Source organism: Phragmites australis, chromosome 1, assembly GCF_958298935.1.
Source record: "Phragmites australis chromosome 1, lpPhrAust1.1, whole genome shotgun sequence".
Classification (NCBI taxonomy): domain Eukaryota; kingdom Viridiplantae; phylum Streptophyta; class Magnoliopsida; order Poales; family Poaceae; genus Phragmites; species Phragmites australis.
In genome coordinates, this window is record NC_084921.1 from 40,447,172 (window position 1) to 40,462,739 (window position 15,568).

General features: G+C 39.3%; 1 protein-coding gene across 1 annotated transcript; it reads left to right on the forward strand.

The window, feature by feature from the left end:
* Window positions 1-13,188: 13,188 nt before the first annotated feature.
* LOC133918955 (zinc finger BED domain-containing protein DAYSLEEPER-like) lies at window positions 13,189-15,108 on the forward strand. The gene is made up of 2 exons (XM_062363120.1): window positions 13,189-13,327; window positions 14,543-15,108. Exons 1-2 carry the CDS (start codon window positions 13,204-13,206, stop codon window positions 14,956-14,958), a joined length of 540 nt encoding a protein of 179 aa, XP_062219104.1. The 5' UTR covers window positions 13,189-13,203; the 3' UTR covers window positions 14,959-15,108.
* Window positions 15,109-15,568: the final 460 nt, after the last annotated feature.

The following is a 15,568-nucleotide window of genomic DNA, read 5'->3' on the forward strand; positions in this document are numbered from 1 at the left end:
GCAAAAGATAAAAATCCATAGTATAAATGGGGAGACTACTCAAATAAGAGTTGGCCAGGATTAATTTTCCCCCAGAGGACATATGTTTGCCTTTCCAAGGGGTCAGCTTCTTGCACATCTTGAGGTTTAGATAGTCAAAAACATTCACACCAAGATGTTGATCTGAAATAAGAATGCCTAGATAACTGAGAGGAAGAACCCCTAACTTACAATTCAGCATGTTAGCAATCTTTTCTCTCTCTCTCTCTCTCTCCTGATCATACCCAAACACAAACAACTCACTTTTATGAAAATTGATCTTGAGTCCAGATAACTACTCAAAATAATACAAGATCAACTTCAAGTTCAAAATGGACTGACCACTTCCATCAACCATGATCATAGTATCATCGGCATACTGAATATGAGACAGCCCCTTCGGAATTAAGTGGTCCACCACCCCAGAGATTAACCCTTTATCAACAGCTTTATCAATCAGCTCCCCTAGAATGTCAGCCATCAGATTGAAAATAATTGGAGATAATGGGCCCTCTTGTCTCAGCCCTTGATAGGTCTTAAACTAAGAGTTTCTTTTATCATTTACATTTATGCAGAACTGGTTCTCTTGGACAGATTGCATAACCCATTTGATCCAAAGTGCAGGAAAACCTTTTCTCTCAAATATTTCCTGTAGAAAGTTCCATTTTATTTTATCATAAGCCTTCTCAAAATTGATTTTCATAATGACACCTTGTCTTCTGCTATGCTTGAGTTCATGTAAAACCTCATGAATAATCACTATTCCCTCCAAAATGTTTCTTCCTTTAGTAAAAATTGTTTGCTCTTTTTTGATAATTTGGTCAACCAAAGGACTTATCTTATCTGTCATCAACTCAATAAACATTTTGTAATTAACATTTAGCAAGCAAATAGGTATGAATTGTTTGATGTTAGTTGAATCTTTAACCTAGGAAGCAAAGTAGTCACTCTATAGTTTAATCTTCTAAGATCAAGAACACCTTTATGAAAATCCTACACCATATCCATAATATCATTTTTAGCGCATCCCAGAAATTTCTAAAGAAAGAGACCCCAAAAGCATTTGGGCTGGCAGCAGTGTCCAACTTCATGTTAAACAACACCACACCTTTCATCTCATCTTCTGTAATCTCTCTGATAAAAAAAATTCCTATCATGGTCTTGAATCTGTTGCCCCATGCTCCAAAAAGACTCTCTGATATGAATTAGATCCTTATCATTGGAACCAAACAGTTTTTTTTTTATAGAAACTCACAATAAATTTTTTTCCAAATCACCCTGCTCTAAAATCAGCCCATTCTCAGTTTCTAAAGTGAAAATGGAACACTTCCTTCTTCTACCTTTAGCACATCGATGAAAAAACCAAGTACTGTTATCTTCATGTAAGATCCAATCTTGACCACCTCTTTACTGCCAATATATTTCATCCATGAGATATAAATGTTCTATTTTTTCTTCTAACTTATATCTAAGACCCTTATCATCAGCCATAAGACCACCTTGTTCTGCTCTTTGATCAAGATCAACCAACTGCTCAATATTTTCATTTCTCCTTTTTTTTTATTATCACCAATCTATGCTAACTGCCACCCTTTGAGAAATTGCCTAGCTTTAGACAGGCACCCATGCTATTTGTGCAAGGAGCAAATCTGATCTGGCACTATTTCCTTCCACTCATCCCATTTTTTAAGCAATATATCTTTGGAACCATCCTACAGCAGCCACTATTTCTCAAAAACGAAATATTTTTGCCTAGACATATGCTATTCTCCCAAGTCCAACACAATAGGAGTATGATCTGAACCAATCCTGGTCAGATAGTTACAATACTAAGAGAGTATTTTGTTTTCTAATCACAAGATATCATCACTCTATCCAAGTTCACCATTACCAGGTTTTTCTACTTATTAGTCCAAGTGAACCTCCCCTTTTCCTTCTTAGCTCAATAAGATGATTAAGATCAATGGAACCATTAAACAAATCAACAAGTCTTAGGTTAATATTACCTGTATTAATATCCTCCTTGGATCTAACCAGGTTAAAATCACCTCCAAAAATAAGAGGAAGTGACTCCTTGTCACAAATCCCCTACAACTCCTTAATAAAATCATTTGATAAATCACGATTGGCAGGCCCATATACTGTAACCATACCCTATATAAAATTTGACCTTCTATCTCTCAAGGTCACCTTGGTACAAAACACCCCCACCCAATGGTCCTCCACTTCAAGAGCATCTCCCTTGATGCCCACCAGAATACCCCCAGAGAGACCCCTAGAAGGTAACCAGAACCAAAAAAAAGTCTAGATTACCAACCAGCAGAGATAACTCCTTGTTATCAAATTCAGCCTTCATGGTCTCTTGCAGTCTAATTCCATCTAATCTGTCTTGCTTAATAATCTCTTTCACTTGACCTCTTCTGGCCTTTCTAGCTAGCCCCCTAACATTCCAGAAAAGAAATCTCATTTTAATATCTTCTTACTACCTGACCTCTTCTTCTTAGCTCTATCTAGAACACACCTTGTATTACCAGTCTGGTTGCTTTTTGTAACATTTCTTTTACTATCATCAATGACCTCCATGGTCATATCAGATAAATACTTTTCATTATCTCTAACATCCCTGTCAGCTAGAGATTGTAAATAGGCTTTATAGTTAGCTTCAGCAATAACAGCTCTAGCACATTCTTTAGCTTTAAAAGCTGAAATAGTACCTTCAACATCATCTACTTCTATATCTAATTGATCAATAACCGATCTAATATGATTATTGGAAGCATTATTGAGAATAGTAAAAGGGTTAGAAGAAGAATTATTACCTTGGTCCTCCAGATATTTGGCTTTCATTCTAGCCATGACCTTCTCTTGAATTGGCACACCATCCTTGGGGCTCTTGCACTGAATCTAATTGATCAATAACCGATCTAATATGATTATTGGAAGCATTATTGAGAATAGTAAAAGGGTTAGAAGAAGAATTATTACCTTGGTCCTCCAGATTTTTGGCTTTCATTCTAGCCATGACCTTCTCTTGAATGGGCACACCATCCTTGGGGCTCTTGCACTGAATCTAGTAGCTACCAAGTTTTGTTTAGCTATTTTCTAGATTTCTTCATAGCAGGGATAGACCACCCTTGGCCTTTATCATCCTTAACTTCATCATCATCTTCTAGACATTTATGCTCTGGCTGAGTCTCAGGCTCCAAACCTTCCAAACCATCATCAAGATTAGCCATGATCTGACTTGAGATGTGATTGACACATGTATGCATATGCTGAGATTCAACCCCAGAAATGATGGCAGACTAACCTTCTCCTAGATTAACCACCTCCTCATTATGAATCTTTTATAACAATCCATTTAGAAATCTCCATAAGGTAAGGTCCTTCTAAACTATGAACCACAATTTGACCATCAGTCAACTATGATTGGACATACTCATTATGCATACCCTCTCCCTTAACAGTGGAGACATTGTCTAATTGTATAGAACCCTGCTGATTATCATGAGATGACATTACATCATCTTGAGGCATGATGGGAGTAATCCACTTCTCACAATCTTGACTTTGCTCAGGTCCACTGTCTATGACCAGAGATAAGTTTGATTCACCCTCATCCAAATGCTTCTTAAAATCTGAAATGGCCCTTATAACTCCCTCCTTGGGATCAAAAGCTGCAATTGGAGCCACAACATCATATGGAGTTGACTCCTTCAAAACCACATTATCTTAGCATTTCCTGAATTTTGATGAATTATCTTCCTTATAAGTTCCCTCTTGATGTAATTTATATACTCATTTATGACTTCTCTTAGGGTTATTATCATCGGTTGATGGAACATCATCTATTTCATTATCCTCCTCCTCATCTTCTTGATCCTTAGGATCAGGCTTAGGAGATCCATCCTTCTGCCTCTTACCCACAAATCTTTCAACAACAAAGGTGATTTCCTTACCCATTTTGTTGAAGAAAATCTCAATGGTAGTTCTTATCTTCAAAGGATCTCTACAATTAACTTTCACTCTAGCTGGACATGTTCTCAAGAGACTTAACTCATCAACAACAATAGGCTTAGCCACAAGAGCAGTGATCTCCTTGATCAACTCTTCCTCTTTAGCAAAGTCAGGTATACCATAGATCTTGACCCAAGCTGATTAAAGCAAGTTAGTCACAACTGGATTGATGTTTCTTTTAGAAATCTTAACAACTGGACAATGAATAGCTAACTCAACCATAGAAAGCCTTGAAAAAAATCTCCAATGATTCCTTTGTAGGAAAAACCACACGAAATTCTTTACACTCAAGCATCCTAACATTCCAGTTCCACTTAGAGTCAATGAGGTTTTTAAGTTCAGTTTCCAGCTTTCCCTCATTAGCATCACCCTTGATGACAGAAATCACACCAGTAGTTAAGAAAGATTTAGTCTTAGATTCAGAAATATTAAGACAATAAAAATCCTACCTAGGAATACTAAAACCATATATTTTGAGTTTTTTCTCCTTAGAAGCTAGAGAACTACATTCCGCAACCATATGCCCAGATTTCTTACATTTGTGACACACATAGTCATTGCTACAATCAATTTGGTGATGACCCTCTTACTGGTAATGAAAACATATAATAATCTTGGATTATTTTAGTTTAGGAGCTTTACCTCAAGCTGGATCTATTCTTTGGTCAACAGAATCTTTCTTTGGAGGTTCCTCCGCCTTCTGAAATCTGGCTCCCTCATGAGCATCTTGAGAAGGATTCCTGCCACCCCATCCACTCTGTGGATTCATGCTTGTACCTTCTTGCATAGAGTTTCAACGACCAACTTGGTCTCTTTGCTGGTGACTCTCTCTTCCATATATTTGGTTCCCCCTTCTTTCTTGCGAAGGACCCAACCCCCGTTGGAGCTTCTAATGAAGATCTTGTTCCTGATTGAAGTCACTACCAAGTAGATCTTCTTCATCCATCCACTGCTCCTCATCAGATATCCTTTTTCCCCTAACCGCGACCCTGACCTTGATCTGGATGTTTCGCCATCTCCTCGCCTCTCACCACTTGAGCAAACAAGAAGGGGAGGGGGAGTGAGGGAGGAGGACCGATGTGACGCACCTTGCACGCAAATGACCCAAATCGTCGGATTTCACTCTTCCTCGTCGGAAACCCTATCCCTAACAATGCACTCGCTTTGCATATCCACACCCACGACGCCAACACAGGTCTGCTCGAGTGAGCATATATGCCAGAGCTTGTGTGGGTCGTCAGCCTAGATGAACAGAAGTTTTGGCCCATCCGCAAAAATTCACCCTGGCCCATCTCACAAATCTTCACCTGAAACCTAGAACATTCATCGCATTTCTTCCCCCTCTTCGATGACCCTACCGGATGCATCATCGATGAACGATGAACAGAAGCCATTCTAAATGGAATCCTCTCCAACGAAATGCCCAATTTAGGAATACACCTAACTGTATTTTCTAATTCCTCCGCAGCCTCTCACAATTTCAATCCCTCCTCCTCCCATGATGGGGTCACAAACAACTGCTCCTGGATCTCCCTCGCACACTTGTTCCTCTCCGCATCAACCATCCACTTTGGTTTTGGGGGTGGCGGAGGCAGATTTCATAGCGCGTAGAGAATTTCTTACTCCATGCGTCGGAATTCCCCATCACGATTGCCCTCATAACCTAGCGTTGAGGCCCCAATCGCAAAACCGAACGCATCAACCTTCTCTTCCTCAACACTACTAACTACACGTACCTGCCACTCTGGTGTTGATGCCTCTCCGAGAGTTGACTGATCCATCCGCTGAATTCGTGAATCAACATCATGAAATTCCAGCAACGCACCTGGGCATAGTGTGAGTCGCCGCACCCTAGCCCCAACTTTATCCTCCTCTGTGGTGTTATCACAACGCTTGTTGTGGCATGGATGTGGCCCGCGGTGAGAAGAGGAGGAGAGGGGCGTGATGGGTGTCATGCCCCCGACTAGGGCCTAGATGTGACAGCCGCCACATAGGTATAAGTGTTAACTTATAACTATGTAAGGCTATAATTAAACATAGATGAGAAGTGGATTATAACTATTTTTTCATCTTTATTTATATTCAAGTAATATTTTACATGAAGCTCAATATTTTACATGTGAGTGAAAACAAATATATAAACTAAGGCTCTTGCTACGCCTAGTCGTTCCCCTTCCCGCCTACCTTACTCCAACACTCTGACGTGTAGGAGAAAATGCAGTCGTGACACGTATGCGGTAAGAAAAAAATGTTTATAGACTAGTCTAGACCTCTCCTCCACTCATGTTCACTATCTCAGGTCCATGCCGATTATTTTATTGGTGCAAGAAGAAGTAGGTGACGGGTATTATTGTTCTTTCCTATTACAGTTGGGTCCCACAACGCATAGCTTATTTATGAGCAAGGTCACACAGTACTAGTGTGGCAAGCAGGACAAATACTTCTCTATCTGACAGCATGGCCCCAACAATCATGCACAGGCTAAACTACAAATCTTTTCTAGCAGTTGTACATACAAACATTCTGGCACAAATGCATGCAGTTAACTGAAGAATATGTGAGTTACTATACATGCTAGCATAGCATTAGCTCTCAAGTCTAATTAAAATTCATTATTCTAAGTGGTAGTTAATATTAGATAATTAGCACTTTCTAAAATATGGAGTATTACATCCTCTCCCCCTTTAATAAATTTTGTCTTCAAAATTTACTCATTATTTTCGAATAGATATGGAAAGTATTTTCATAGATCTTCCTCTTTTTCCCATGTTACTTCCTCTTCATTGCAGTTGCTCCATTGTACTTTTATAAATCGTATGGTTCTACGTCTCATAACTCAATCCTTAGTATCAAGTATTTTGATAGGATATTCCTTGTAATACAAGTCAATTTGAAGTTATATTAACGGAAGTTCAACTATTTCGAAAGGGGTCCTAAGGCACTTTCTTAGCATGGAGACATGAAACACATTGTACACTCCTAATAAATTTGTTGGTAGTTCTAGATGATATGCTACCGGTCCTACCATGCCCATAATTTGGAATGGTCCAACATAGCGGGGGCTTAGCTACAGTAGGATCAAATATGTGCAAAATATCCAATCAGAGGGGGGTGAATGATTGCGAAAACCAAATGTAAAGATTAACTCATACAAATCGAAACTCGATTTAAACTCAGTATTCCACTCAAAACAGATTGCACAAGCTCTAGTAAAAATGATGTACAGAAAGATCTACTGGTCGGATTGCTCTCAAATTTGGTCAGCAGAAATTAGATTCAAATAAAAAAACTAGCCCAACAAGAATCAAGTAAATTGGATATATGGATCAAAAGTTATTCATGATAGAAGAAGACTATGTCAACCAGAATCGAGTAGATAAAAACCTAGTCGAATTGACAAAAAGCTACTTGAGATCAAACTAAATCCACTGGAAATTTTCTTAGATCAAACACTAGATATTCTAGCAAGATTTTGGATGGATTAAACAAAGATGAAACTTCATAGAAGCATGAAATTAATTGAAAATCAAAATTGAGCATGCAGAATATAGAACAAAGAGAAAATTCCGAATCAGCAACTCATCAACTTACGAAACTTGATTTTCATTGCATAGATGAGTTTACAAGATGCCTCTCCAAAGCATCCAACAAGGAATTCCACGAAATCCCAAAATAGCTCTCTCTTGAGTTTCTCTATCTCTTTGTTGTGTTGTGCTGCCCTGTTCTGCGCTCTCCTACCCAATACAACAGATCTCTCTATTTATAGGGTAGCCACACGCACAAACGTGACTGAATCGAACTAAAACTCCCTGTCGTATTCAATTTGGTCTCTATCCTCCTCTAATCACAAGAGAACAAATAACTTCTGTTAATTAAGCTAATTAGCCAACAACTCTTACGTAATCATGCATGCACATCTCCCACACATACATGCATATACGTAACCAACTCAGAGTTCATCTCTGACACTAACTCTTGTCTCAAGTCCAGCCACCACTCGACTCCCTGGAGCCTGCTCTGGCTTGAACACGAATTAGTCTTTACGTCCTCCCACGATCAGATCGCCTCCTGCGTCCACCGCGAAGTCTTGTCTACATATGCATTGTTTTCTCAGCTCAAACATCACGCATGACATCCTCGATCACCATGACCTCAGTTCCTCCTAAACCTAGTCGTCGAACCTCAGTTCCTCCCTGAACTTAGTCTGTCGATCCGTCATCGACCATGTTCACCTTCGAGCAACACATGCACATGAATCAAACAATAATCGAGTACGAGCACAAATCCTTCCTGACTTGACTAAAAATAATTTCACGTAACACCACACAAACTCCAAGCAAAACCAACACACTAACATAAGCATACCCAACTAATGATAGCGTATCAAACTAACTATGCTATCCAAACATATCTTAGCAACTCATGAACATCAACCAAATGTCATTATGCTAAATCACTTTGCTCTGCCAATTTCATCAATCAAACTAATTTTTCATCACATGATCTCACAGCTACCCTCGTAAGCCAAAACATCTTGTACCCTTTTTTGGGGAAACTTTCAAATAGACAAAATCACTAGCTTGGAATTCCAATTCCCTTTTTCTAACATCTGCTTGTTTCTTTTGTCGATCTTGTGATAATTTGAGATGTTCATGAATACGATGTACCTTTTCCTCTGCCTGTTGTACTATCTTAGGCCCTACATATTGGGGACCTACACCTTCTCCCATATAATGCTTCATACGGAGCCATTTTTATGCTGGATTGATAACTATTATTATAAGCAAACCTAACTAGTGAGAGTGAATCGTCCCAAGTTTTCTTGAAATCTAGTGCACAAGAACGCAACATGTCCTCTAAACTTTGAATAACTCATTCTGATTGTCCATCTGATTGTGGATGATAAGTTGTACTAAAATCTGGTTTTGTTCCTAATGCCTTGTGTAAACTCCTCCAAGATCTAGAGACAAATCTTGGGTCTTGATTTGATACAATGTTGATTGGAACTCCATAGGTTGAGACTATATCCTTGATATATTGCTTTGCTAACTTCTCAAGCGAGTAGGTTTTCTTGATGGAGATAAAAGTGGCTACTTTGGTTAACCTATCCATTATGACCATATTGCATCATACCCTCAAGAGGTTCTTGGTAACCCTATAACAAAATCCTACTAACTTGTTCTCATTTCTATTCTGGGATGGGCAATGGTTGGAAGGTGCCCGCTGGTTTCCGATGGTTAGCCTTTCCTTGTTGGCATATTGGACACTCTATAAAATATTTTGCTATTTCCTTTTTCATATTTGACCACCAAAATGTACCTTTTAGATCTCGATACATTTTTGTGCTTCCCGAAAGCATTGTGTACGGAGATTTATGGGTCTCTTCTAATATTTGTTGTTTTATGTCTAAATTCGTTGGCATACAAAGACGGTTCTTAAACCAAATAGAACCATCCTCTCTTTTCTGAAATTCTGAGGGGTTGCCTCCTTCTATGTCATCTTTTATCCTTGTAAGGAAAGGATCTTCTGATTGTTTTATTTTGATAATATTATGTAGTTCAGGCTGAACATATAAAGCTGTAATAATATTTAATGGACTTTGTATGTATCCTTCTAGGTTTAATCTTTCCATGTCTCTAAGAATATCCCCTTGATAGGTAATCAGGGTAGCTAGATTACAATTAGCTTTCCTACTAAGCGTATCAATTACTACATTAGCTTTGTATGGGTGATAATTAATATTTACATCATAATCATTAAGTAATTCGAGCCATCTTCGTTGTTGCATATTTAATTCCTTTTGGGTAAATATACATTTCAAACTTTTATGATCAGTGAAAATTTCACAATATTCTCCATATAGATAATGTCTCCAAATTTTTAAAGCAAATAACTGCATCTAGTTCTAAATTATGTGTTGGATAATTTCTCTCATGCAACTTAAGTTGGCGGGAGGCATATGCAATAACTTTGTCATTCTGCATAAGGACACAACCTAGGCCAATCTTGGAAGCATCACAGAAAATAGAATAGTCTATTCCACTAATTAGTACTGCTAATGCTGGAGATGTTACTAGTCTACGCTTTAATTCTTGAAAATTTTCTTCACATTTATTTGTCCAAACAAATTTAGCCCCTTTACATGTGAGTTGTGTCAGTGGTGCAGCCAGTTGGGCAAATCCTTCAATAAATCTCCTATAGTATCCGGCTAATCCAATAAAGTTTCTTATTTCTGTAGCAGTTGTTGATTTCTTCCAATTTACTACATCTGAACCTTTTTTTGATCAACTGATATTCCTTCTCCTGAAATGACATGCCCTAAAAATGATACTTTATCCATCCAAAAATCATACTTCTTGAGTTTAGCATACAACTTATGGTCCCTTAAAGTCTGAAGGACTATCCTTAAATGTGTAGCATGCTCCTCTTTGTCCTTGGAATAAATCAATATATCATCTATAAATACCACAACAAACTGATCAAAGTATGGTTTGAATACCCTATTCATCAAATCTATAAATGCAGCCAGTGCATTTGTTAATCCAAATGGCATAACTATATATTCACAGACTCTGTTTAGCACAGCTTATCAGCAGCTTTAGCTTCTCATAAGCCGTAAGCTGTGCCAAACAGGCTGAGCTTATGCTGTTTTTTGAAGAGTCGATAAGCTAGTTTCTGATAAAATGAACTAAAAGTTAATAAGCTGGCTAAGAGTGACGGTTCTAAAAAGTAATGTACTGATAGCCTAAAAATTAAGACCATAAGTTAACAACTTTTCTCAGAAAGTATAAACAGCTTTTTAGCAAAAGCCCATAAATTTTAGTTGTGTCAAACATGGCTATAGTGACCATATATATAGGGTACGAAATGCCGTCTTTGAAATGTCATCTTTCTTCATTTTTAACTGATGATATCCTAATTGCAAATCAAAATTTGAAAATACGCATGCGCCTTGAAGTTGATCAAATAAATCATCAATTCTTTGTAATGGATATTTATTCTTTATCATTACTTTATTCAATTCTCTATAATCTGTGTAAAGCCGTAAACTTCCATCTTTTTCTTGGCAAAGACTACTAATGCTCCCCATGGTGACATGCTGGGCCTAATAAATCCTTTATCTTCTATCTCTTGTATCCGATCCTTTGACTCTTTCAATTCTGCAGGTGCCATTCTATATGGAGCATCAGATATAGGACTAGTTCCTGGAACTAGATCAATAGTGAATTCAATTTCTAGATCCAGTGGAAGTCCTGGTAAATTAGTAGGAAAACCATTAGAAAATTCATTGACTACTAGGATATTTTGTATATCTTTTTCCTTTATCTCTAAGCTGATCATTTGGAAGTTTTCACCTTTTTTAGGTTCTCCACGATATACTATTTTACGCTGACCAGGTATATGAGAAGTCACTTTCTTGCCATGGCAGTCAATGAGGGCTCAATTTCTTGACAACCAATCCATTCCTACATCAAAGTCATGCATATCCAACACTATTAGATCCGCTTAAACCCAGTTCCTTTTATTACAGTTGGGCATGATTTTCAAACTCTCTTAGCTATCCTTTTTAGCCATTTGTGATTCTACCAAGAGCCTTTTCTTTAAGGATGTATTATTTATATCATGGGTACTCACAAAGGCTAATGATATGAAAGAATGAGGGCACCTGAGTCAAATAAAACTAAAACTTTCCAAGAGCATATCGGGAGTGTACCTGCCACCACTGTGTTACCTTCTACTACTTCTTGATAGGTTACATTATTCACTTTGGCCCGAGGTGCTGGTTGACGCTTTCCAGAATTTGTCTAGCGATGGACGTTTGTATTGGTTTGCACTCGAACGGGTAAATAAAGTGGTTGTTGTGGTGCTGGTAGTTGTGGAGGAGCTGCATTAGGCATGAGTAACTGTGGTACAAAAGTCTGATCTTTCACAATATGACATTGACTAAAGATGGCCAAATGGGCCGTGCTTACTGAGCCGGTCCGAGGCATGGAACTGTAGGCATGGCCTAGGCACGGTCGGGCCCGAGCCGAGATGGGCCGGGCCGGCACGGCACGAGGCCACGGGTCGGGCCTGGGCCGAGCGCGCGGCACGGCGGGCCGGCACGGGCACGGCCCGGCCCACAGGCGGCACGGGCACGGCACGGCCCGGCTCAGGCACGGGTGGCCCAGGAGGCACGGCCGGGCCGGGCCGGCACGGCACGCGGCGGCCCATCACGGCACGGCCCACCGTGCCGGCTCGGCACGCGGCGGCCCACGGCACGGCCGGGCCGGCACGGCACGGCACGGCCCACCGCGGGGGGCACGGCCCGGCCGGCACGTGGGGCACGATGGGCCGGCGGGGGCACGCGGGGCCCGTTTAACCCGTTAACCCGATATTTTTTGAATTTTATAGCCGTTTTGTGACCGTTTGAGCTCCAAAAAATTTGAAAAAAATTGCAAAAATCACCATTTTTCACCTATAAATAGAGGAGCACCTTGCCCTTCCATTCCACACCAGCAACACCATTTTCTCTCTTGTTTCCTCCTCTCATTCTTGTCTCAAAGTTCGTGAGAATTAGCGATAATTTGGCAAAATTAGTTTGAATTGTTGCAAAAAAATCCGAGCAATTCCAAAATCGTCATCCTGCTGATTTGCTATCTTGAAGTTGAAGAAATATTGGTGATTTTTTTGCATCGTTGTTGAGTCTTATTTTATTATTAGTTTTATTATTTGATTATTTCTAACTCTGAATATTTGCAATTTTTGTAGTGTCATTCGACATTGATCATGGATGCCGGTGATCATGATACATCCATAGATCATGATTTTTTTCTCCAAGGACTCACAGGGGACTACGGCCCCTTTGATACTAGTGCTGCAGGTGATGATGGATCCGACGGTGAACCTCCGGTTGGTTCACATCCAGATCCAGGTGATGCAGCAGGAGTGCCATCGTCAGGCTCTACAAGTGCGCACACATTAGCAAGCAGCGGGTCTAAAAGATCAAGAGCCGGTACTTCCGAAGTTTGGCAAGACTTTGAAAGGATCTACAAAGAGGAGGATGGGGTAAGTGTCAGGTATGCTAAGTGTTATATATGTAAAAATGAATTATCTGCAAAGCCCTCGGGTGGAACGGGGCACTTGAAGAGGCACGTCATAAGTTGCAAGCGAAAGAGTGGAGCAGCCATGAAGCAGACGGTATTGCAGTACAACCCCGACGGCTCTGTTCATCATTGGGAGTACGACTCTGCCAATGCTCGAAAAGAGCTATGTCGCTTCATTGCAAGAGCGGATCTACCACTCAATATCGGTGAGTCTGCTGCATTTGAAGATTACATTAAGCAAGCTCATAATCCTAGGTTCACGTATGTTTCTAGACAGACAACTAGTTGGGATATGGTAAAATACTACAATACGTGTCGTAGCAAACTTAAAGAAATGTTGCAAACATGTACATTTTCAGTTGCTTTGACCTCGGACATATGGGCAGGTAGGGCTAGAGAGGATTATCTTAGTGTGGTTGCTCATTTTGTTAATAATGATTGGGAATTAGAAAAGAGAATAATAGGTTTTCGCTTGATTGACAACGCGCATACCGGCGAAAATATTGCTGAAAAAATATCTCAAGTAGTTGCAGACTTTGGTCTCACGAATAAAATATTTTCTATCACTTTAGATAATGCCGGTGCAAATTCTAGAGCAATGGATATTCTTACTCCGTTGTTTAGTACTTATGCTGAATCTTTCTTGTTACATCAACGTTGTGCTTGTCATATTATCAATCTTATAGTAAAATCCGGTTTGAAGAGGTTATCACGATACTTAGAAGATTTTCGTACTGCAATATCTTTTGTGAACTCCTCTAACCAACGAATTGCAGCATATAAACAGTATTGTGTTGCAATGTGTGTGCGTCCACGTAAGTTTGCTCTGGACATGCCGATGAGATGGAACTCTACTTTTTTTATGCTTAAAAATATTATACCATATAAAAGCACATTTGGTGTGTTTATTCATACACATTACCATCAGCATGGGGGTCAAACTTTACTCATGGAAGCGCATTGGTATGTTGCTGAAAGGATACTGGAGTTTCTTGAATTTTTTTATGATTCAACTGTGAGTTTATCAGGAGTTTATTATCCAACATCTTGTTTAGTAGTGCATAATATTGTTGAAATTGCTACTCATTTAAACAACTATGAAAATGACAATCTTTTAAGAGATTGTGTAGTTCCTATGAAATCTAAATTCTTAAAGTATTGGAAAGAAATTCCTTTGTTATACGCTTTTGCCTTTATTTTAGATCCTAGAGCTAAAATTGCAGCTTTCTGTAGAGTTCTTGCAATTCTAGGTGATGCTCTTGGCCATGATTATTCTAATTATTATACTAATGTTCGTTCTAAGTTATTCGAAGTTTATAGTAAATATGAAACAAAGTATGGCGGAGTTCGCCTGCAACGACCTCCACTAACACCCACAACAAGTAAGAAGACGACAACGTGGGGGAAAATATTTGGTGCAGGTTCTTCATCAAGAAGTTCAGACTCTTCGTCACGATCGTCTACGGGCACCGGAATTCCAACATCCGGAGGGGAGCTAATTACCTTCATCGACAGTGACGTTATCAGCCACGAACAAGAAAACTTCAACATACTGCAATGGTGGCATGAGCACAAGACGAATTATCCAGTCCTTTCACTGTTAGCGCGAGATTTGTTAACGGTTCCTGTATCTACAGTTTCTTCTGAGGCTGCCTTCAGTCTTACAGGAAGGATAATCGAAGAGAGAAGAACAAATCTGTCAAGTGAGATGGTTGAAATACTCACCATAGTAAAGGATTGGGAACAAGCTGAAGCACGAATGCAACACACTGCAGAAAATACTGAGCTTGAAGAATCATTCCAAAATTTGTATCTAGATGCTGATGAGAACGTGTAATTTTAAATTTTCTGAGCTAGGTTGTACTCTTTTTTCCTTTGCTAGAAAGGTTTTTAATGAGGCAACCTATCAATAAAGCTTATTTTTAGAATTAATCATGTGCCCCTATTATTTCTAAGTTTTTTTATTCATGTTTTTTGTTTATTTTTTTAAAATACCCCCCGCGGCCCCACCCCCACCTACCTCTCCTCTCATCGTGGCCTATAAATACCATCTACTCCATCTCAAACTCCATGTATTCTCATTGCCCACCCTGCCCACCCATCTCTCTTTTCCTATTTACTAGCCAAGTAGCCAGTATTCACTTCACATCAAGAAACTAATTCCATATTTCAATTCATGGATCAAGACGCCGAGAACTCAGGTGCATGGTCCCAAGTGTGGCAACATTTTGAAAAGGTCTTCAAAGAAATTAACGGGGAACAGGTAAGATTTGCTAAGTGTAATATATGCAGTATAGAAATATGTGCCAGATCTTCACATGGAACGGGACACTTGAGGAAGCATATTAAAAATTGCAAGCAAAATTCTGGGGTTTCTAATGAAACCATGTAATTTTCGGAGCATAATCATTGGTTGTACTCTTTTTTTCTTCTAGTAGAAAGGTTTT

Excerpts from the sequence above, each read along its gene's own strand:
- LOC133918955 (XM_062363120.1), top strand. The coding sequence starts at position 13,204 with ATGAAGCAGACGGTATTGCAGTACAACCCCGACGGCTCTGTTCATCAT. Across the intron at positions 13,328-14,542 it reads GGATCTACCACTCAATATCG|GTTCTTCATCAAGAAGTTCA; the intron begins GTGAGTCTGCTG and ends TATTTGGTGCAG.